This window comes from Condylura cristata, unplaced genomic scaffold (genome assembly GCF_000260355.1).
Source record: "Condylura cristata isolate star-nosed mole 26May11 unplaced genomic scaffold, ConCri1.0 scaffold00008, whole genome shotgun sequence".
NCBI classification, from domain to species: domain Eukaryota; kingdom Metazoa; phylum Chordata; class Mammalia; order Eulipotyphla; family Talpidae; genus Condylura; species Condylura cristata.
Genome location: NW_004567109.1, coordinates 36,023,253 through 36,046,572, shown reverse-complemented (window position 1 = coordinate 36,046,572; position 23,320 = coordinate 36,023,253). Strand labels below are relative to the sequence as shown.

Genomic DNA, 23,320 nt, shown 5'->3' with positions numbered 1-23,320 from the left:
GAAGTACATTGGAGCCATGTGACAACAATGTGATGTAGCTTTAGGTACCATCGCTCATGTGGTAGCATAATAGGTGTTTATCCAATTCTGAGTCTTTAACTCTTGGCTTCTTACCTGATTCCCCAGTTCACTGTCAGTGTATACATTAAAGGTTTTTCCCTCCCATTCAGGTATCCAGTTTGGAATTTTGCTGTGAGATCACAGGTCACACTTGGTCTCCAGTTTTTCCTTATTTTAATTGATAACATGAGACACTCATAAGAGTTTTCTATCAATGTACTGACCTAATAGATGTTATTTTACCCAGATCATCTTAACACCAATTGAAGTTGCTATTGAAGATATGCAGAAAAAGACACAAGAGTTGGCATTTGCAACACATCAGGATCCAGCAGATCCAAAAATGCTTCAGATGGTATTGCAGGGGTCTGTAGGCACAACAGTGAATCAGGTTAGTGCTTTTTGCTAGTACTATGTGCTTTAAGTTTTAAATGGAAAGTCAGAATGATTGCATTATTTTATTTTACAAAGATTACAAGTAAGTGCCAAATCAAGGGAACAGAAGTGACTGCAAAAGACACTGAAAGTGTAAATGAAGGTTAAACTGAAAAACAGAAATGTTGAGTTAAGGTTTTCATGCTTACCTATTGTGTTTTTTCTACTGATAAGGTTTTAAGAAGGAATTAATTCACTTAAAGTGGTCTATCCAGTAATAAAAGAATGAGCTCTCGAAAAGGAGGGCTTATTTCCAGAGTGACATACCTGCATATGTATATGTTCTCTCTTAAATAACTCCAACATTATTTTCCTCCAGACCTTCTTCACAGTGAATTGTGAGAAATAGATAAGTAATGTGTGATCACTTTGAAAATTTAGTAAAACGTGAATACAAGATATTCTTGTGTTTTATACAGATTTGATCATTTTGAAAATTTAATAATAATATATGAACACAAGATACTGTGTTATACACAGATTCAAAAGCATACCCATTATAGCCTTACACTCATTCAGCTTTTCTTCCTGATGCATATTCCTAGGTAAGGGAAAATTCATAAAGGCTTTAAGTAAATCCCATGTAATATATCATACCTGTTTTTTAGGTTAAAGGAATAAAGCCAAAAAGTGTGCTGCCCAAACTGAAGTAAACAATTTAAGACCTTTGCCCCTAAAAAGATCTTTTGGAGATTTTACCTCCATATGATGTAACTGACTCACAAAAGATCATCTTCTTTAACTTACAGTGTTAGGAATACAGTTGGAATACTGAGGGAAGCTGTTTTAGGAATTCAAGTCTTATAATCAGTGGATTGACAACTGATTGTCAGTAAGTAGCCTGACAACTTTTACATCTAAGGTAAATTGAAGAACGTAAAAAATGCAAGGCAGAGTGAATTTATGAATATAATAGTTTTGAAAGCCTGCTCTTTTTCTTTGAAACATGAACTAATAAGTTAATTTAGTAATAGTGGCAAGAATTTAGATTTGGCATTAGGAAAAATTAAAAGATGTTGTTAAATTCTGTCTTGGAAGAATTTTAATGCAGACATAGACATATATATGTATTAAGCTAAATAAATCCATCTCCATGTTGAAAAATCATTTGGGTAGATTCTATCTCTGATTTTAGAGAAGACAAAAACTCTGCCCTTTTTATTTTTCATTTTATAGGGGCCTTTGGAAGTTGCTCAAGTTTTCTTATCTGAAATACCCAGTGACCCAAAGCTCTTCAGACATCATAATAAACTGCGACTTTGCTTCAAAGATTTTACTAAAAGGTATTTAAGACTTCTTACATAAAGACCTGCAGATTGTGACTATTCAGTATACTATACTATAGTATAATGGTCTTTAAAAATATATATATATATTTATTTATTTATGCATACAAGAATGGGTCTAGGAACTTGTCCATTTCTATTAGACTATCCAATATATTGGCATTTTGGTATCCGTAGTAGTCTCAAGATTCTTTATATTTCTCTGGTATCTGTTGTAACTTTACCACTTTCATTTTTTTAATCATATTTATTAGAGTTCTCTTTTTTCCTTAGTGCTTATTTGTCAGTTGTTATCTTTTCAAATAGCCAACTCTTCTGTATTGTTTCTTGATTTTTGTTTCTTGATTTTTATTTCATTTACTTCAACTCTGAATTTTATTTTCTCTCTTCTAATTTTAGTTTCTTTTTCTTTTTCTAGTTCCTATAAGTGTAAAGCTAGATTGTTTGAGATTTTTGTTTCTTGATGTTGGCCTGCATTGGCTATAAACTTCTCTTTTACTTCAAGCCGTAAGTTCTGATAACTTGCAAATTCATATATCTCCAAGTATTTTTTAATTTTTCCCTTGGCTTTTTTCATTGACCCAATAGTTATTAACTTGTTTAGTCTTCACATATTTTTTATTTCTTCAGCTTTATCTTTTCTGGTTTATTTCTAGTGTCATAGTATTGTGATCAGAAGGGATTACAAACTCATGAATTCATTACAGTTGTCTTGTTTCCCAATGTATATAGTCTATTTTTGATATTGTTGCTTGTGCATTTGAGAAGAATGTGTACTGTTTTTTTGAATGGGGTTCTGTGTGTGTGTGTGTGTGTATAAAGTTTGTTGTAGTCTAATATTAATTTAAAGCCTTTTTTTTTTTTTGGTTGTTTTAATATTCTTAATGGTATAGCCACTGGCTATATGGGAATTAAATAAGGATAAATGGGATATTAAAGTTCTTTTGTTATTGTATCGCTATCAATTTTTTCCTTTAGGTCTCTTAATACTTGTGTTATGTAGTTAGTTGCTCTCATTTGAGTGCTTATATATTAATTTATATATTTAATGTTATATATTTAACTATTCTTTCTTAAGGAATTGACCAAATTGACAAAGGTGTCTACTACCCGTTTTGGCTAAGTCTCATTTTATTTGATATGAGTAACTGCTCCTGTCTTCCTCTTGTGACTATTGACTGATATACCTTACTCTACCCTTTGACTGTCTGTCTTTAGAATATGTGTTTTTTGTAAACAGCATATAATTGGATCCTGTTGCTTGCTTGCTTGTTTGTTTGTTTGTTTTTCATTCATCCATCCATCCATCCATCCAGTCTTCTGATAGGTGAGTTCAGTCCATTTACATTCAGGGTAATTATTAATATATGAGATTTTCACTACTGTCATTCTCTCTTTTGTTTTCTGATTCTGTATTTCTATTTTTCTTTCTGCTTGTATTTCTATTTGCCTTTTCTTTGGGGTGCATTCCGTGGTGATTATTGCAGATTCCTTTTTTCTGTTTATATGTCTGTGCCCCAGTATTACCATGAGATTGTTAGTATTCTCTTGTTATCATTTGCCTGTAGGTTCTTTCCTTTCATCCTTTCTTTTTTTGTTGTTTCATGTTATTCCTTTCGGTGCTAAGTAATTCTCAAGTTGAAGTAGCTATAGTTATTTCAACCTTGAAGAATGAGTTGGAAACTCTTCTCAAGAATAGTTCTTTTCTCCCACTGTGGATTATTTTCTTAAGTACTTTGGAATAATTTCCTTAGATTGGGATTATCTGTCCTGAGAAGTGTTTAGTAGAATTTGCATGTTGGTGTATTTGTATGAGTAGATTTGTGGTTTGACTGATTCAGTGTATTTGATGGTTTTATGATTGTTTTTGCTTATTTTGGTAAATTATATTGAATTTCAGGTTTGCATTAAGTCGTACATAATATTCTTTGTGCCTTCATTAACTTCCACTGTTTTTGGCTTTATATCCCATTATTAGTGTCCAGTAGGGGATATTTATTCTTACTTAATCTTACCAAATCTTAGTCTTTTAGTTTCTCCAAAGAAATAAACTTTTTTTTTTTAAAGATTTGTTTATTTATACTTACAGAACTGGGGTACAGGCCAGAGATGTGGTGGATGAGAGGATTCATCAAAGACAGAGTGGGGAACAGAACAGGCAGGTAGACTAAGTACACTGCTGAGGGGAGCAGCGGACTGGTCAGGAGAGGTCTGCCACGCCGTGTGGGTCAGTTCCCTGGCTGGGTATAGAACTTGTGCTGCAGTGGCTTCTGAGACTTCATAATACAGTGTTGTGCCACCAGGGAGAGCCCAAACTTGTATTTTTCTTTTTTATAGAGCAGTTTATAAATTGAAGGGTTTTGGCAAAAAGATCACAATATGCTAAATACTAATGATGGTTAGCATTTTAGCAAGTGTTTTTTTATTAAGGTATTTACTTTTTTTTTTTTTTTTTAGAAATAATGCTATTGCATACTCAATAGACTATAGTACAGTTTAAACTTTCTGGATGATATATTTTGATTTTTTTATTATAGTAACATTAGTTTATACCATATATGATTTAGGGGAACAGGTTAACACCTCTTCAAATGTACATTATCACACACACCATGCCTACCACTGAAGGCCCATAGTCATCCATCATAGTCCACTGGGTCTCTCCCCTCTTTGCTTTACACCCACTACCACTCTGGTCACTTCAGCTCTATAGTCAGATTTCTAGGGGTAGTTTTGTTTTTTTGGTTGTCTTTTTTTTTCCCCTTTTATTCTACACTAGTGAAATCATTTAGTTTGTCTTTCTCTTTCTGATTTACTTCACTTCACATACTTTTATAGTTCTGTACATTATTGTAAATGGTGTTTTTTTTGTTATAACTGAGTTGTATTCCATTTTGTGTACATTTTGTGTACATGCCACATCTGTTGGGCACTTACGTTTCTATAACTTGGATATTATAGTTTGTCTTTAATGATACATATATATGGCTATCCATATTCCTCTGAGCAGCACTTAAACTGTTTTCTGGTTCTGTATTTCTAAAAATATAGAAATAAGTAAGATAGAAATGCATTGTTTAGTCCCCTACATTTATCTTGTGGGATTTAGATTTTTTTTTTTCTTCAATGAACAAAAGATTTGTTACCAAGGTCTATTCATCTAAAAAAAAATGTATTTGGACACGAACCATTGTGCTAGATGCCATAAAGCTACATAAATGCATATGGTCAACATCTTTTAAAGATCTTGTAGCCTAGTGATAGGAGAAAAAAATTCAGATTGAGTATTAAATACATAAAAATTTGTTAAAGATTTATTTATACTTACAAGAACTGGGTATAGGACAGAGGTGCAGAGGGTGAGAGGATTCACCAGTGTGGGGAGCAGAACAGGCAGATGTACTGAAATACACTGCTGAGGAGAGCAGCAAGCAAGAGAGAAGACGTCTGCTGCACCATGTGGGTCACCTCCCTAGGGATCAAACTCATGCTGCAGTGGCTGGCCCTAAATACATGTAATTTTCAGTAAAAGTTAGAAGTGAATGTTAGAAAATTTAAGCCTAATACGAGAGGTTATTTAATATTTTATTTAAAAACTGGGTTATCATCATGAGGAATAAAAATGTGTATATAAGCATCTATTACATACATAACACTAAGCCATCAAACTATGCCAAAAAAAAAATGTCTTTTGATAACATACTTTTCCCTAGGTGTGAGGATGCTTTAAGAAAAAATAAGAGTTTAATTGGGCCAGATCAGAAGGAATATCAAAGAGAACTGGAGAGAAACTATCATCGCCTTAAAGAGGCACTACAGCCTCTGATAAATAGAAAGATCCCTCAGTTATACAAAGCAGTATTGCCTGTTACCTGCCACAGGTATGCTTATTTCTGTTATTTTCAATACATTGAGAAGAAAATGAAATCAGCTTAAATTATTTGTTATAATAATGAACTGGTATAACTTTATTATATTTAATATTGTGCCACCTGAAATTTTACAAGTAGCATACGCCTTTTCTCATCTACACATGGATTAACCTGCAAGAGAAGTTAGTTCTTTCTGAAATTTGAGAATAATATAGTGTGTTAAGTACTCATTATAATCAAACACTAAGAAATCTGGCCTTCATAAGGTATTATTTTTAAAGTTTTGTCACACTTTCTGGTTTTATGGGAGAATTCACTAGAGTCTTATCAGGAGCCAGTAATCCTTTTCCTCAGCCCTGACAATAGTGTACGACATGTTCTTCTAGATTCGTAAATCTGGTAATCCCTGTTGAGTACCAAGATGGACTCAGTGTTTTTCTCCATTTCATAAATTAAGTAAGCAATTTAATTTTTTTAGATTCCTTCTCTGTAAAATTACTTGACTTTGCAAAAGTTACCATAGAAATTAAATGGCATGTAAAGTTTTAAGAACAATACTTAACTTTTTATTTTTGCAGACTGTGAATTCTGGGTAAGACATGACAACTGCTCAAAGTAAACTGCTTTTTTTACTTGAAACCCAAATATACATGCAACTATTGAATTGTTGCACCGATTTTATTACCATTTTCCTGAATTAGTAACAAAGCTATTAAATTGTACTTACCTAATGAGTATTTTGAAGGCCTTTGAAGTTGCTGATATGAAAACAGGATATATTCCATAGTATAATATAGTACAAAATAAAATTGAGTCAATTTTCTTTGATCACCTTGGAAACCGTCCCTGTTTTTTAATTATCTAATTTTTTTGTACTTCTAGACCTTTGGGGGGCAGAAATTCTCATATTCATTCATAAAGTGTCCCTAAGTACTTGCTGTATGTCATGTGCCCTACAGGGAACATAGAGATCTTTCTGTCCCAGTGTGCAGGAACAGTGAGGTCAGCTGTCCTATATTTGAACATTTCTCTGCCAAACTTTATTTTGCTTCCATCATCCTGGAGTGATGTGAGAAACCCTAGATAAAAAACAACTTAAAAGTTGTTCCCTGTTAGTATTATACTCACTGATGAGAGAGCTGGGTAAGAGTACTGGTCTTTTAAGTCACATCATTTACTAATGTTAGTCTTACTTCCTTCAAATCTCTCCTTTGATTGGAAAGATTCTACTTCCTATGTGATGGAAAACTTCCCTAATTTCCTTACACCTTTGTCCTGAGTTTTACCTTCTTCTATGTTTTACATTATGGTCAGTCGCCCAAGTTTTAGTTCTTGCTTGCAGGCACTTTTTGGAATTTAGAGAAACCCTTTTCTGCATAAAGTGTTTACTTTTAGGATTACGCTCCCTCAAAGCAAAACAACCAAGTTATGAGATTCAAAGCTGAAAATGATCTCATTGCACCTGACCTCTCCTTTCTTTTCCTGGTGACTCTAAAGGCTGCTTACCCTTGAGGGCAGGGCAAGAGAAAAGAAACCAGTTTCAGGATTAAGGGAAATAACATTAAGAGGTCTTGAAGAATATTATCCTCTTTACTCTTCTTCAGAACTCAGAAAATGAAGCTTCCTTAGAATTTGAAATTTTTATTTTGCTGATTTATAAAGTCTGAAACATTGTTTTTCAGTAGATATTTTAAGATATTTGGATAATGGTTCTCAATGTATGATCTAGGACACAAAAGAGTTATTTCCTGAGCCAAAACTAATTCCTTATTAGTGGCAAATATTTTGTTTTTTTACTCATCTTGAGTGAAGTTTTCCAGAGACTACAGCCTAGGTAATACTGTAAAAGACTGAATGCAGAAGTAGATATGAGAATTTTGACCTTCTATTAAACCAAACTTAATATTTTAAGTGTGCCACTCTTCTAAATCTTATACCATATTTCTAAATAAAGTTGTGTATAATGACATTTTAAACATTATTTTGTAAAATAAAAACTTTTGTTTTAATTTCTAATTTGGTTAAATATCAGTATGTAACCCACATAAACAAGAATTTAGTGGGGTTTTCAATTTTTAGTATAAAAAGTATACTAGTATTAAATTCTAGTATTTCAAGAAACCCTGCTTTTGGCCTTCTAATACCTCCAGTAAGTCTTTTTCTAAAATTTTCTCTATTACCTATCCTTCAGTCCCTTGTTTTACCACAGTATCTAATGTGATAAATTTGTTCATTTTACCACCTAGTGGCCAAATGACTAAATGATCAGTGGCCTTAGTAAAGTGGTTACTATACTTCCACATTTTTTATTGCAGTATCATTGCATTATACCTTTATGTAGGCTTAAGAGCCAACAGTGAAAATCAGCGTATGTATATAAAACATTAAGTTCACCACTAAAAGTCCAATTCTCTCCTTTACCATACAGTGGTCATCTTTTATCCAATCTGTAATACTTCACCCACTGTTAATATCCTTAGTTTATAGAGGTCTATAAACCAGAATATGTAAGGCAGAACATGCAGGATGAACAGATCACTTGAAAGTTAATAAGAAAAATCAGGCAGGAAATGTATACACATTTTAAAGGAATATGTAAAAAATATTTATTTATATCTTTTTCATTTTCTCCCCAGAGATTCCTTCAGTCGAATGAGCCTGCGCAAAATGGATCTCTAAAATAAACACTCTTGTTTTATTCATTTGGGAAGAGCCATGTATTCAACATTGAGTGTGAAGTTAAGACCTTTTGAAAAATAAGACATGGGACTTAATTTTGGATATGATAGCACTAATACTTGTTTAAGTATACAATAGCCAAAATAATATCAAATGTAGATTGTTACAAGTTGAGAATCATGGCTATGTTCTGGCAATGTTTTTTTTTTTTTTTTTAAGACATTTTAATGATTCAAAGGTACACTATACACTTATCCATTATTTATACCCTAGCTAATGTTAAATTTATTTACTTTGTAATTTTTAATTTATATTACCATTTATAGAACAATTTTGCAACCATTTTAAATGTAGTAATGTTTATTTTAAAGGTACTATTAAATATGTGAACGTTTACACTAATTTTACTGAGTGGAACTTACACATTCTTGACAAAGTCTAGAGAGTAAATTGGTTAATTCAAGAACTATTCCAGAGCAGGCAAAATCAAAGTAAAAACTGAGTCATTTTAGGGGCCTAAGTGCCTCCAATTACTTAAGTTTAATAGATGGAAATACTGAGTTTGTGCAGGCTTAAAACTGGCTTCTTTTTCCATATAGAACCCCTAAAAAGGAATGCAGAGTAAGTCACAGAAATAACTTTACCTGATAAATCTTTTGCCTATGATTAAATGCTGGAATAACTACTACCCAGAGACAGTTTAATCTTTGACTAAAAAGATTGCTATTTCAACTTAAATATGCTAGTCTTCAGCTTTTATAGAAGTGATACTGGTTTAATTTACCAATTAAATAAGTTTTATGACACAGTTTAAAAGTTCATGTAAGATGAGATTTTAGTTAAAATAACCTATTTAAAATGATGACATGCAAGACTAGTGCAAAAAGTTTCTTTGAAAACATGTTACTTATTGACAAACTTTCCCAAGTGCTTAATTCTGGAAATTTGTTTTATGATTACAATGTAGAATATTTATAATCTCTTTGGTCTACTGACCAGCTAATTATGAGTCATTACAAACCAATTAAGTTTAATACACTGCCTTCATTCTGTAATTTATCTTAGCAGTGATTGATAGTCCTCCCCTGCTTACTCAGTGCCAGCCTTTATAAATGGGCATTATTTGCTCAGGTTATCATCTATACCAACTCAAAAGCTGAATCATAAGTTTTTTCAGATGAGTCTAGAGTATTTGAATAGAAGGGGCAGAAGAGTCAGAAAAGAATTAACTTCAAAAACATTAAGGGGAAGAGGATCCAGCCGAACATTAATACAAGGTGTCAAGAATGGTAATTTTTTTTTTTTTTTTAAGCTGACATATACTACTCTCCCTCTTTTAGGTGGGGGTAAGGGAAAGACATAACAACAGAAAGTTAAGTATTCCTTCCTAGATCATTTCTCATCAAATTATCTATTGTTGGGACTTTTTCATATAAATCTCAGTGATGAAAAGCTGCTAAGATCTATAAAAGTGTAATTCAGTATGTCAGAAGCGGCTTCTTCCTCTTCTCCCTGAAATAATTATACATTGATACTTCTCACATACTTCACTTTCCTTAAAACATAAACTTTATCATATCTGAAATGACTCTTGACCTTGGTTGTATCTTGAGTATACTAAGATGCTCCCAGGCTCTTTAGAACTACTCCATCAGAAGCTTATGAGCAGTGTTCTGGGCTTTCTTTCCTACTCTAATAGAAGAATATAGCTAAGTTCAGGGCTAGTTCTTTTTAAATGTTCCACTGTGTTGCTTAATGTGGAAGGAGATGAGAACCATACCTTTTTAAGTATCACCCATATGATGTAAAATTGTAATTAGCTGACAAGTATTCGTGTTGAAATGTGGTGTTATTCCAATAGCATTTGTTATTTAGAATAATTTTAAATATTCCTAATACCAGGAATGTCCTCTAACAAGTATAACTGATCATTTTCCAATTTTGTATACTATTTTAAAATGAAAAATTAATCAAACTTTTGTGTCCAAAAACACTTTTATAAAGGATGACTTAAATGAAATTTACAGTAAAAACTGCTTCTTAAGTATGACAACTTGGATGGACTAAGCACAATTTCTCCTGTTTGAAAATTTCGTCACCTCCACTGTCAGATTAAAGGTAATCATGCACGTTTATTCTCTTCTATGTGTATGTATTTTCTATATAATACATTATATGTATTATACATACATACACACTTATGTTTAAGAGAACCCAGCTATATTTGTGGTAAAAATGCTCAAGTAAAAAAATTCAAGCATTTGTGTACATAGTTGTTAAGCAGTTTAAATTTTATTAACCTCCCAGTTTTTTTTAAAAAAAAAGTTAAATTTAAGGTCACACCTCTAAGTCTGATGTACTATGTACAAGTCGTGCACAGTATGACTATGAATAGATACAAATTAGTCCATGCCCAAAAAGATTTACTAGAGTACAGAATCATTTTCATAAATACATATAAAATTTTTAGGAAGAGAGAAGGGGACTGTCTAGGTTTTCTGAGACACTTAAAGTGATTCAAGGCACAAAATGTACAACATTGTGAATACACACATATTCCATACTTTGTGCCTCTAATACAGCCCATTAAAGATTTGGCTTCATGACTTATAAAACTAAATATACTTAAATGAGATTCTGCTTCTTAGCTGAAAAACAACAGGACCTATAAACATCATATAATTACTCCAAAATATGGAGATAAAATACAAGCACTTTATTTTAAAAAGCAAACACAAAAGTAGGTGTAACTTCAAAAGTGTTTAAATGCTTCCATTTTTGGGTAATTCAATAAAGAACCTATACAAGTTTGTTCCCAGAAGCTAATGTATCACTAGTCTCCACTAAGGAAAATGAATTCTAAAAGTTAACATGGTTTTCAGTAATTCAAATTTTACTATTTATATAAAAATCTAGTGAGACCAATAATATCAAATAGCTTCAAAGATAAGCTAAAGACATTGATGTAACCAACTTTACCAATGTTTGTCCTCATCTGTTTAATATATACACAAGGAAAATATACTCACTCTATAATTTCTTATAAAATAGCAAGTAAGGAGTAGATGTAGGAGATGTAGAAGGGGAAAGAGAATTCAAAAAGTCCTTCTCTTCAGTAACTTTCACTTCAGAATCATCAAAAAGCAACCACTTCCCCTCATACTCCTTTAAGCTTTGTACTACATACGAAATTTTGTTCTCAAATCCACTAATGTTAATGCCTGTTTGGTCACTGGGTTCCTTGTTTCTATCAGATTCGTGGGTCCCATTAGCATTGTTAGTCTCAGAATTTCTATTTTCAGTAAATGCTGTACTGGCAAATTTATCAGGATTAGATGCTTTGTTGTATAGCTCATAATCTGCTTTGCTCTTTTGTCCTCCAAGAAGTCCAATAGCTTCTACATTTTTTTTGTTCAAAACTTTACTTGGCTGTGTATTTCCACTGACTCTAATTGACACTTCTTCACCATCATAATTTTCTACCATACCCCTTGCTTCCTCCTCATTCAATGGCTCTGGCTTACCTATTTCACACATTTGGTCAACCACAAAATTTCCTTTATCTAGTTCTAAACTGTTAAGGTCAGTCACTTTAACAGAAGCAGTGTAATGTCCACTGCTAATTGTGATGCCACTATGCATCACAACTGCAAATAATCCATAGCTGTCATTGGTTGGCTTTGTGCTCCATTCTTCTAGTGACAACTTAAGAGGTGTCAGTAGAGGAGTGTTGATCTTAGAAAGTCCACCGCCATAACAGTCAAACCTTGGGGAAGAAGAAGAAAAAGTTTGTCTGCAATTCTACTTTATTCAACTTCATATTTATTTATATATTCAATGTGAAACTAAAGTCTGAATGAAGCCTTGATTAATGTTTATATGAACTTAAAAAGAATAACAAGATCCAATTTTAGTTACAATGTTTAAATAAGAAAAAAATATTACTAATCATGTTATTGTGGGGATATTTCCCTTCTTTCTTTCTTTACCTAATTTTGTGCAAGAAAATGAACATATTTGTAATAATACCTAGCCTCAAACAAAATCTGCTATATTTTTCAGCAAATCATTTTAAAGTCTGTCTTTGCCAAGATTTGGCAACAAAATAATGCACTATTGTAGCAAAGAAAAGTCCAGTGAAGAAAAGATATGGGAAAGCCCTGATGGTATTTCAAACACAAAATTGGCAGAGAACAAAAATCTACAGTGACATTATGTATATATGTCAGAAAAAAGTCAAACTATCTAAAATGTAACTGGCATTTTGTGCTAATTTTTGAAAAAAGGTTTTTATTTTTTAGCTAGTTAAGTTTTAAACTAAATATTCAATTTATTTTTACACCCTGGCTTACCTTTAAACAAATAATTTTGCCCATTTCTCCCCTCAAAAAGCTTTGACATATCAAAACTTTATTTGCTGCTTTAATGAATTTTAAGATTATATCAAATAAGGAAAGAAAAAGTATGAAATCATAGAATATGCATTCACACTCAAATAACTTAAAATTGATGCATTTTTACAGAAAATTGTTAATAAGAATTTTTCTAAGCTTATCTTTGTTTCAATAGTTTATATTATACTACCAAAGAGTATTTTTAACAATTTTTCTCAGATAAGAGTTCATTTTCTTCATAGAGCTTGTATTTATTATACTTACTCCAAGCCACTAGCAGCAAAGCACTTCAAATGAATAGTTATAACTTCAGGCATTTTGTCAAACAAAAGACTTCGTTCAGCTTCAGTATAATGATGGCAATTTTCACAGAAATATTTATCTTCTCCTACAATTCTCTCCACTGAAGCAAATTGTGATATTGCCCATCTCAGGGTCTTCATTTCTGTTTTGGGCTCTGGAGAAACTGCATAAGGAAAATCCTTTCACTTACAAATGAAAAATCTCAGAACATTTAAAATTAAACCACAGCATTCCATGTTCAAAATTAGCATGTACTTTCAATTGACTAACTTTGCAATTTTTTTTAATTTCAGAAATTTGAAAGTTCATCCTCAACAGTGTACTTATCTTCAAATATATGGTCAAACATTTAGGTGGACAACAGAAACAACTAGTCTTATTCAGTGTAAAGCTATGTATAATAGTTAATTTTTAACATCTGAGTTGGTAATACAGCCTCATAATCATTTTCTATGATATTTCATACTTTAGGTGGTTTATACTAAATACAATAGCTGCCCAAATACTATTTTAACAAAAATAACCTAATAGATTCAGGTCTTCAAAAGTTAACTTATTAAAGCATTTCATTTCCCCATTTGATTTTTACAGTCAAAATAAATATGTCACAATTTCTGCAAAGCTATTAACACATGACTTCTGTAAACAGGAGCATCACACAAAATAGAGTAAAATATTCTCCATACAAACTATCAGAAGACTGTTTTGAGCTTACTTTCAGAACTCTCCTCCACTTTGGAAAGTTCATCTTCTTGTACTGGTACACTGATGTCTTGAAAATCTTCTCTTCTTTCTGTTAAACTTTCACATTCTAAGCAACGAGTCCGTAATACCAACTGACCTTGAAATAATTTCTCCACTAGTTCAAAACCAATTTGCTCTCCGCCTAAGACAAAAATAGAAAAATATGTGTCAAGTTTTTCAGTTTATCATGAATAGCAGATTTTCATGTATTCACTGGCTAACTAGTATCTAAAAATACCTTACCCATATAATATAAACTCCCCATAGAGATAGTCTGTGTATTAATTACTGTTGTTTCTATTGTCAAAATAGTATCTTAACACACTTCCCAAAGACATTCGCTTACAGAACCCCTACATAAGGATGACACTTTTGGCAAAACCATTAACTACATCAATATTAGTTTCCTTTGTGAGAAACCAGTCCTTAGTTCTCTACTTTATAACTGCCTTTTAGCTAATGCAATTTTTTGAGTTTATATCAAATACTGCCTAAGGGGTAAATACATGTATTGAACTTCCCTTGTATATTCCACCAAATAACATTACCTAAAGATTAATGAGCTATGCATACAAAATACAATCTAAACACCATAGTCCACATTCATGTTAGCCAGATTTTTACTGCAAATACATCGAAGACAAATCCAATTTTGCAAATGTTAAATCTACCTATCAAATGTCAGAGAATAAATTATACTGACCTTTGTTTATAGGTTTAACTTCATTAACATTAACGGGCTTATTAACATTGCCTGGAGATTCAGGTCCACAACCATTAGTTGTGTTATCATTTTCACTGTTAACATTTTCATACTTCCCCAAGTCCTCCTCATCAAGATCATATTCATTTTCTTTAGATTGTCCTTTGATTCCTTGGTTTGTTGTTATTTTCCCCAGACTACAGAACTTAGAAAGAATGCTAGGTTGCTTAGTTGCAGGCTTTAACCAGTTGATTTTAACTCTTGATTTTTTTTGTGAAGATCTTGTGCACTCATTTTCAGAAATGTACTTGGGATTTATCTTAGGAGGAATCTCTAACGTATCACCTGTAGCTTTTCTTTTTGATCTCGTTTGCCTCTGGTTCTCTTCCAATGACTGGAATTCCTTGGCTACTTTAACTTTTTTCTTTGTGTTACCAAATTCAGTGTCACTTTTTCTTTTCCCATTTCCTTTTGGTAGTTTTTTAGAGTCTTCACAATGTCTCAGACTGTCCATCTCTATACCGTTCACACCACCCATTTCCTCTTTCTGATGATGCTTTTCTTCTACCTTGGTAGATATTTCTGCCACATTTTTTACTTCTTCTTTTTTTAGGAGTTGGCATGTTTCTTGAATGTTTCCCAAAATACACTGTAATACTTCCTGTGCATCATGCTGTAGATATCCTTCATACATAGGGTTGAGTTCCCTATAAATAAAAATTTCCCTTTCATCAATTCTAGTTTTAAATATTAAAAAAGACTTTCTATATAGAAATCATTTATGGGGTAGTATATGAATAACTATTTTAAATTTCTAAAAACATTTACTCAGCTAATGTGAACTCATCTAGACTTATAGCTAAAAATAAAATTTTACCTCATTTTCATTATCACAATACTTTGATCCTCTTCTAAATATATTATTAATAGTAACTAAGACATATAGTGTTTCACATGTTCCATGTTTTATTCAAAATGCTTTTTATATTAAATGCATATAGTAATTCTCATAATAACTGTGAGGTGGGTACTGTTATCACCATGATTTATAGACAGGCTAAGAGGCAAAACCTAACATTTCAAAAACCTGCTCATGACCACATGCTTATATATACTGTCTCTTAGTAAATATACAGCAATGTATTTATTACACCTAATTCTCTATAAAGAGTAAATTTTTTTAAAGACAACTGTTTTTGGATAAAGCCATTTTACACAAGATAGCTTCATTTTAAAAATACTTCAAAGAAATTGAATCCAGTTGAACCTAATGGTTCTAAGCATATACAAAACAGACAATTTGGTTTTTATAGTTCTTATGCGTAAGGTATACAGACCTACAAATCCTAATATTAAATACAATAGATAATCTATATTTTTTATATTTCTTGTCCTTTACTCCCCCCATTTGTTCAAGTATCACTGTTCTCCAAAGAAAGAAGTAGCTAAACTGAAAGTAGCAGCTATACCTGAGTGTGTTAAGCAGTCGTCTTGGCTGAGTAGCAAGTTCATCAGTATATTTCTCTGGATTTAAAAGAAAACTAGCCTGAAGCTGTTCAACTGAAATGATCAAGGACTGTAAACTGCAAATTAGCTCATAATTTGCCAAAGAATCTTCTTTGCAATTTCCCTGTCAAGAAAGAAACACACAACCACTAATTTTATATATGTATATATTAAAGTGTCTTGCCCCTTCCCTATTTGTGTCTTACTGAACAATACAAGCTTTTCTAAATTTCATTATACAATTCTTATGAAGGCATATAAATAAACTTCAAAAATATGGTTTTTTTTTGTTTTCTATTATGCCGATGTTTTTCTCATATAAAATTTAATTCTTCATCTTCAAATTTTAATAGTCGATTTGAAAACAGGTGGCACAAGAATATGACAAACTGTGATATAATATAAAAATATCTGAAACAATAGAGAGCTGGAGAAGACACTGGACACTGTAATCTACTTAGCTACTCTATAGTAATTAAATTCAATTTTCAGTTTACTATAGAGATAATTATATTCCCCAAATTTTCTATGTATTAGCTTATCATTTCTAAATGAGTTTTCATTAATTTAATTTTTAAAATTATATTCTGTTCACTTCTTACCTTATCTTTTTGACTGGCTTCATCTTTTAAAGCTTCTTTCTTTCTTGAAATAATATTAAATAAGTGCTTCACTCCAGACTTAAAACCAGGACAAAAATATAATACCTATAAAAAATAAGATTTTTATTTGCTGACCAATGATATACCTAACTTTTTAAAAACACTATCATACTTTTTTGTAGAAGACCTTTTAATATGCCTTACTTAAAATTCTAAAATGTGTGCCAAAAATTGTTCTCTGCTTCATCATGGTAGCCTGCTATCTTCCCTTGCTGGTGGCAAAGCAGAGCTTGAGCAAGTAAATATCACTAACACTCAGGACTGTAAGAATAAAACATTTAAAAAACAAGTTACCATAGCAGTAGGACTCTAGCAAAAAAAAAAAAAAAAAACCCACAAACTAAAGGCTGTGTACCTTCCACTTAAATAACATCTACTCAATTTGCTATCCTTTATATTCATTTTTTCTTAGATCTGAAGGAAATTTGTTATATGCAACTTGAGTCAAAATAATTTAGCACAAAGACAGTGTGGACAACTAAAACCTTCCAATAATCTCACAAACATTAATGTTACATCATTCTTTGCCTACTAAAGTTTTATTAAATAGCAAAATTACGAATTTACCTGAAGTATACTATTAAGATAGCAAGTATTGCCGAGATTATTCAGCCCAACAAATGGTAACAAGTTTTCTCTCTTCTCACAGTTCATAGGTGAAGACTGTGCTGCAGGAACAACTTGATCACTATTAAGTATAGAGGAAAGAAAGGTATAATGAATGTGTCTTATAAAAAAATGTAAATTTTTAAAAGATTCATTTATTTATGTATGTAACAACTGGGGTACAGACTAGAGATGTGGAGAGTGAAAGGATTCTCCAGAGACAGTGGGGAGCAGAAGAGGCAGATCTACTGAAATACACTATTAAGGGGAGCAACAGGTGAGACAGGAGAGGTCTGCTGTGCCATGTGGGTCAGCTCCTTGGCCAGGCAGCAAACTTGTACTGTGGTGGCTCTGGAGAGCTTCATAGTGCTGTGCCTTAACCTGTTGCCAGGGAGGGCAACATAAAATGTAAATATTACTTCCCTAGTTGCTTTTCGCTAAAGCTGTATGATCTTTGACTTTGATTTGGATTTCATTCAGATTATTTTAAGATTATCTGTACAGGCTCAAAAACTGCTTACAGAGGATTCCCTGGTAGTGCAAGGGCTTAAGTCTCAGCATTATGAAGGTGTGGAGGGTGTGGGGGAGGGGAGAGAGTCACATGGTGTGGCAGACCTCTCCTGAACCACCAGCTGCTCCTCTCAGCAGTGTATTTCAGTAGATCCACCTCTTCTGCTCCCCACTCTGTCTCTGGTGAATCCTCTCACCCCCCTACACCTCTGGCTTACACTCCAGCTCTTGTATGCATAATAAATCTTTTTTTTTAAAAAAACTACTTACAGATGCAGAATAATTTTAGACACTTTATAAACATTAACTCAGTTAAGTCTCAACGATTCCTTCAAGAGGATGTTAATTCCATTTAAATATAAAGCACAAAATTAGGAACTAGTAGGCCAATGTGGCATCAAGTAATCTAACTGCAGAGAAACCTAGGAATACCTGTTGTACTTGGGAAAGGCAATACTAAGAACCCAGATTCTGTTAGCAAATGATTAAGAATATATTAAGAGAATTACACAACTGTATGTTCATTTAAATAATAATTGTTCAATTTTATAATTCTCTTATTGCACTTAACAAATGGTATGTCCTCAAAGCATTCTCATTTTTACAGCTGCCAGTTATACATTACTCTAGCACTCGCAATGTTTATAAGACTGAATACTGATAAAAGGTTCACACACAATCTCTTAAACTGAGTGTTAGTACTAGGAAATTAACATGGGACCAAAGTCATACAGCATAGCACTTATTTGTTGAATAGATTACAGATTCCAAATGGAGCAATTATTGGTGAAACAAAGTATTCCATTTTATTCTGATTTCTTTTTGGTTACTGAATGACTTATTACATTAAAAGCACTTATTTTTAAGTTCAAATTGAATTTGTAGTTGTAAATCCCTGACAAGCCTGATAATTCATATTATTAAGTATGATTACAAAGTTTAAATATTTCAGGTAACTAAGTCTTTTCAACTCCCCCCTCCCACACACCAAATCCCTCTACCTTTCCACACAAGGTACTGCCCTACAAATAGTTTAAATTGAAAAATCATTTTCGCCACTGAATATTTCTCTAAGTCAAATTAGTACAGCAAAATGTAATGAGCTGATTATAGATGTGAGCCCTGTAGGGAGCCACAAATTTTGTGCTGTACTTACTGGACAATGCAAAGTCTTAGTAATTTCTTTCCCCTCTATGAACCAAGCATGTCAAAGGTGTGGAGATATGTCAACCCAAGTTAACTGCTCCCTCACTGATGCAGAATTTTAAAAGAACACAAATATTTGTAAGATACATACATTTCAGATCCACTATATTCAGAAGCTTTTTCTTCATTTTCATGAGAATCTGTGAAATCCAAGGCTCTCTTAGTTTCCTTTTTCTGAAAAAACTTCAAGGAAAGTCTATTTTTCTTTGAGGGACTACCTCTTGAAAGCCCATTATTTTCACTAGGTATGACACCAGGCATTTTCTCTTCCAATCCCGAAGAGTTGACAAGAATTAATTTATACAGGGATGTTTTAATCAACAATCATATCTGTTAATCAAATAGAAAAAGGTTTATTTTAGTTTTCAGTTACCAGCTGTAGATGACAAAATCAATTTTGAAAGGAATGTACTATTACAAAGGAACAGCACTAATCAGAACTTCTAATTTTAGAATATAATGCCTAGAATAAGCACTTCTTGTTTTTTGTTTAAATGAAGAAGCTTGTCAACTGTCCTTAATGTTCTTGAACAATGAAAAATATGATACCTAATACTCAGGTATTAGCCTGAGAGTCCTATCACAAAACACCCCACTATAAGAAACCTATGGAATAATGAATAAAATGTATTTTATAATTTTTGAACCCATTGAGAAAGTATTGACTGAGCAAACATGAAGTGGCAAACTGGAATCAATGAGAAATCAAAGAGTACTGGAAGTGAGAGTCCTTCCAAGGTCTTTTCTAGTTACTTGTAAGTACATGAAGTGGTTTTTAAGACATTTATTTGAAATATAATTTGCATATAAGACAAAGCACAGACCAAATGTCATATCCCAAAATTTGGTGATTAGCAAATCATATGCAAAAAGTGGTATGAAAAATTGCTACACTTTGTGTGTGTCAAGAAACCATAACATACTGAATTCCCAATAATTTTTCAAAGCGCAAGTTTTAAAAAAATATTGCTTAAAAATTATTTAGGCTTGCCCTTGGCAACCTTCATCTTTATTAAAACTTGTGGATGAAAAGGGGTAATATTTGTGGTAGTCATTTCATACATCAGTGTTATTTTTCATTATATCTGGAGAAAAATGACCAGAACATTACTGAGTCCTCATTAATGTCTTTCAAATATACACGATGATCAACGAATAAAATTCATCAAATCCCATCCTTACTAAGCATTTCACTGACTGACTCTGATCTAAGAATTCACAACACTGAATTCAGCAATGAAAACACAATTCTGAAAGTCAACTCAAAGTGAAAAGCTCAATTTACACATTGCTTCTTCAACGCAAAGTTAACTCTCCGGGCCACTTAAACCCTACAGATGAAATGTCATGAATGTGAAACGAGCCTGCGTCAAATTTTCAGATGTCCAAGCATTACTCTCCTAAAAGGTCTTTTTGGGAAAAGTCAATTCTAATAAATGGTGCAAAGTGGCTTCTCTAAGAGTAACTGCACTTAAGCAAATAAAAGGGGAGAAACGATCAAGCCGCTGAAATAACGGGTTATCAATTCTAATCAATTAACCTCCCAGGCTCCCGCGCAAAGGAATGATTAAACATTTACTATGATCAGATGCCGTATCTTAAGCTACGCCACTTCTTGCTCCTGGCTTTCCTTACAGCCGGGGGTTGTGTGTACAGTAAAACGTTTTTCTTGTTAAGTCTGAAGTTTCGCAGAAAACACAATGACAAGAACCTGTATTCCTGAGCAAACTGACAGTGTTAACACTCCCGTCAGTCTTAAGTGCTTTCCTTCATGACATTCAATTTCCATTCCGACAAAGGTTTAAGACACGTGGCGTCCTAAAATAATTCCAGGAAAATTAAAAGTTAAGTGCGCGGTAAATCTTAACATTTACCGACCGCGATCGATGAGTGAAAACATTTCTTCTCCCAGCCTCGCACCTCCCTAGGAACTGAAAAAGCGGCTGCAAAGATGACGAGACCGAGGATGCCCCAGGTCGTCAGACTCCGCGCTGGCGCGGCGGGAGGCGGCCCCGCGGGGTCTCCGGCCCACAGCAACTCCAGGGGCCCCCCGGCCCGCGGAGTGGCCTATTTACAGCCAGCCCGCACCTGCCTCGTCGGCTCCCCGGCGGCGGCGAGGGAGCGCCTCGCCCGTGCACAGAAGGTTCCGCAAGCAGCCCCGCAGGGCGCAGCACCAAAATAGTCCGGGGGTCCTCCCCGCGGCGCCGAAGCCAGGGTTCCAGAGCCGCCCCCACCGGGCGCAGCCGAACTTGCCTCGGCGCCCAGGCAGCGGCCCCTCCTCTCAGGCCCTCCTTACCTGGTCATGGCCCAAAGCGAGTCCGCGGCGCTGACGCCAGCGAGTCCAACCGGGAAGAGTATGGGTGCGACAGGTGAGTCCCAGTCCCGCGCCCCCAGGGGCCCCGACCCGAGGAAAAGCTGGTCGGAGAGCCCTCCCCACGGGGGAGTGACCATTCGCCTCGAGAGCGGGAATCCGGGCCGCCGCTCGGTCCTGCCTTGCACCGGCAAGAGCTACATCCCCGGAGCGGCGGCCGCCCGCGCCCGCACCGGGATGGCGAGAAGCTTAGAAGTAGTCCCGTCCGCAAAGCGCTTGAACCGCTAGGGTCTCCCCTACTCCACCACCGAGGGGAACTTGGCGCGTTTTCCTCAGTCTCAGGACCCCCGTGTTTTAGCCTCCGCCCGCGCCAGCGCTGCGATTGGAAGTGGCGTCCTTCGAAAATGCCGGTTCTAGTCTCCACGCTGCAGAGACGCGAAAGCTAAGAGCCGCCTCGTGACAGCCACTGGCCCGCCTGACAGGAACCGGCTCCGAAACCAGCTGGAACGGTAGTTTTCCCAAGATCCTAACGGGTTCTGCAGTTTCAAACAGCGCAGGCACCGCCGGGGACAGCTCGCGCGGGTCCTCGCTGAGGGCGCGCGCTAGGTGCTAGAGGCCTGGCTGGCGGGCTCGAGCCTCACACCCTTTTTTTTTTTTTTTTTTAACCATTCGTGCGCGCGAGTTCAGGGACCAGCGTACGGGTCGGGAGACGGGACAGAGGAGAGATGGGACGGACCCTTTCCTAGAGAAGGAGCCGCCAGGTACTCAAATCCACCAATCCGTGAGGAACTATCCCCGAAATCTTGCCCCCACCACTTCCCAGGAAGAGCCAATCAGAAGTACCTAGATAGAAGTCCATTGGGTGGGCGGGGGAATGAAGTCCAGCCAATACCAAGAAGAAGAGAGGAGGACTCTGACCAATCATTGTTGTGCATACAACTGTCCTTTGAAGCGGTTCTTCTCCTTCCGCTCTTATTGGTGGCCGAGTGCGCGCTTTCGCGGCCGACTGTTAAATCTTGCCCAGCGTTTTGTTAATCCTCGACGGTGGGACACCACCCACCGAGGGTGCGGTTTCCGGAATGAGGCCCCCACTATAAGCTCCGCCCCCCTTTCTTGCGTACACGCTCGGGCGGGGTTACCACAGAGACTGGTTTCGGAAAATGGCTCCCGCGTTCTGGTCGTGCTTCGCTCGGTGCTTACTCGGGCTCGGAGCACCAGCTTCAGGGCCAGTCAACAAGCGCTGCCATGAACTACTGTGAATTTACAACCGAATACTGTACAGCTGAAGCTCCTTCCGTAGCAACTCCATGCTCATTTTCTCCTGTTTACCTCATTTCCCTTCGTACCCGGCCAAGGACAAGAAACAGCGTTTAAGCTCTAGTTAGGGGAGCAGCTAAGAGTTCTGTGCGAGCGCACACGAAAGGGCGAGGCATGGCGCTCCTGATTTTTGCTCTGTGTTTATATTGCTGTGTCTTAAGGAGACTTAAACATGTGCTGCAGTAAATCTTGAGATGGATAAGTTCGGTTCAAATTCATTTCATCAAGTTTGGTTTTAGGCGTCCACATATATCAGGCATTTTCCAAGGCGCTAGGAGTCAGGCGTACATTAATTACCCCCTGCTCCAGAGGAGCTGCTCATGCTATAGAGAAACAGTAGTTAAACTAGATTAATAAGAAATGATACGAATAATAGGGAAAGGAGGTTGGGAGTGTGTTCTCTGAGCTGGCTTTTGAGCAAATAGCTGAAAAAGCTGAGGGAGCCTTGGAACCCTACAGCATCTTTCAAAAGCCCTAAAGCCCTAAAGCTTAATGTGCTTGACCTTTCGAAAGAAGAAAGAAGAAGAAAAGAAGAAAGAAGAAGAAAGGTGATGACCCGTGAGCCTAGGTGAGAAGATTCTGGGGAAAGAGATTAATTTGTCAGGGTACTGATGAAGCTGGGTAAGGATGTGGGGAGTGGCATGATTTGTAAAGTGACTGTTGTTGACCTTCAAACGTGCAAGTGGGAAATTCAACTAGGAGGCCTTTTCAGTTTTCCAGGGAATA

General features: G+C 35.2%; 2 protein-coding genes across 9 annotated transcripts in view; one reads left to right on the top strand and one right to left on the bottom strand.

Moving 5' to 3' along the window:
- DOCK7 (dedicator of cytokinesis 7) overlaps positions 1 to 10,477 on the top strand; it is a 150,543-nt gene extending 140,066 nt beyond the window's left edge. For 5 of the 7 annotated variants that reach the window (XM_004679070.2, XM_004679069.2, XM_004679067.2 and 2 more), the window contains 4 exons: positions 308 to 451; positions 1,672 to 1,778; positions 5,495 to 5,662; positions 8,290 to 10,476. In XM_004679070.2, the coding sequence (XP_004679127.1) occupies positions 308 to 451; positions 1,672 to 1,778; positions 5,495 to 5,662; positions 8,290 to 8,332 (462 nt within the window). In that variant the 3' untranslated portion in view covers positions 8,333 to 10,476. Of the gene's footprint in view, positions 1 to 307; positions 452 to 1,671; positions 1,779 to 5,494; positions 5,663 to 8,289 lie in introns of all 7 variants that reach the window. The other 2 variants (XM_012722270.1, XM_012722271.1) reach the window with 2 other exon arrangements.
- Positions 10,478 to 10,535: 58 nt separating this feature from the next.
- USP1 (ubiquitin specific peptidase 1) lies at positions 10,536 to 22,125 on the bottom strand. 2 transcript variants are annotated; one of them, XM_004679063.2, is made up of 9 exons: positions 21,263 to 22,125; positions 19,058 to 19,296; positions 17,212 to 17,332; positions 16,585 to 16,689; positions 15,946 to 16,106; positions 14,477 to 15,183; positions 13,745 to 13,915; positions 12,991 to 13,192; positions 10,536 to 12,098 (listed from the first exon to the last, which is right to left on the bottom strand). In XM_004679063.2, the coding sequence occupies exons 2-9, from the start codon at positions 19,225 to 19,227 to the stop codon at positions 11,363 to 11,365; spliced, it is 2,373 nt and encodes a 790-aa protein (XP_004679120.1). In that variant the 5' UTR covers positions 19,228 to 19,296; positions 21,263 to 22,125; the 3' UTR covers positions 10,536 to 11,362. The 2 variants fall into 2 exon arrangements, with proteins under 2 accessions (XP_004679120.1, XP_012577729.1); XM_012722275.1 differs by lacking the exon at positions 21,263 to 22,125 and having other exon boundaries at positions 19,058 to 19,549.
- Positions 22,126 to 23,320: the final 1,195 nt, after the last annotated feature.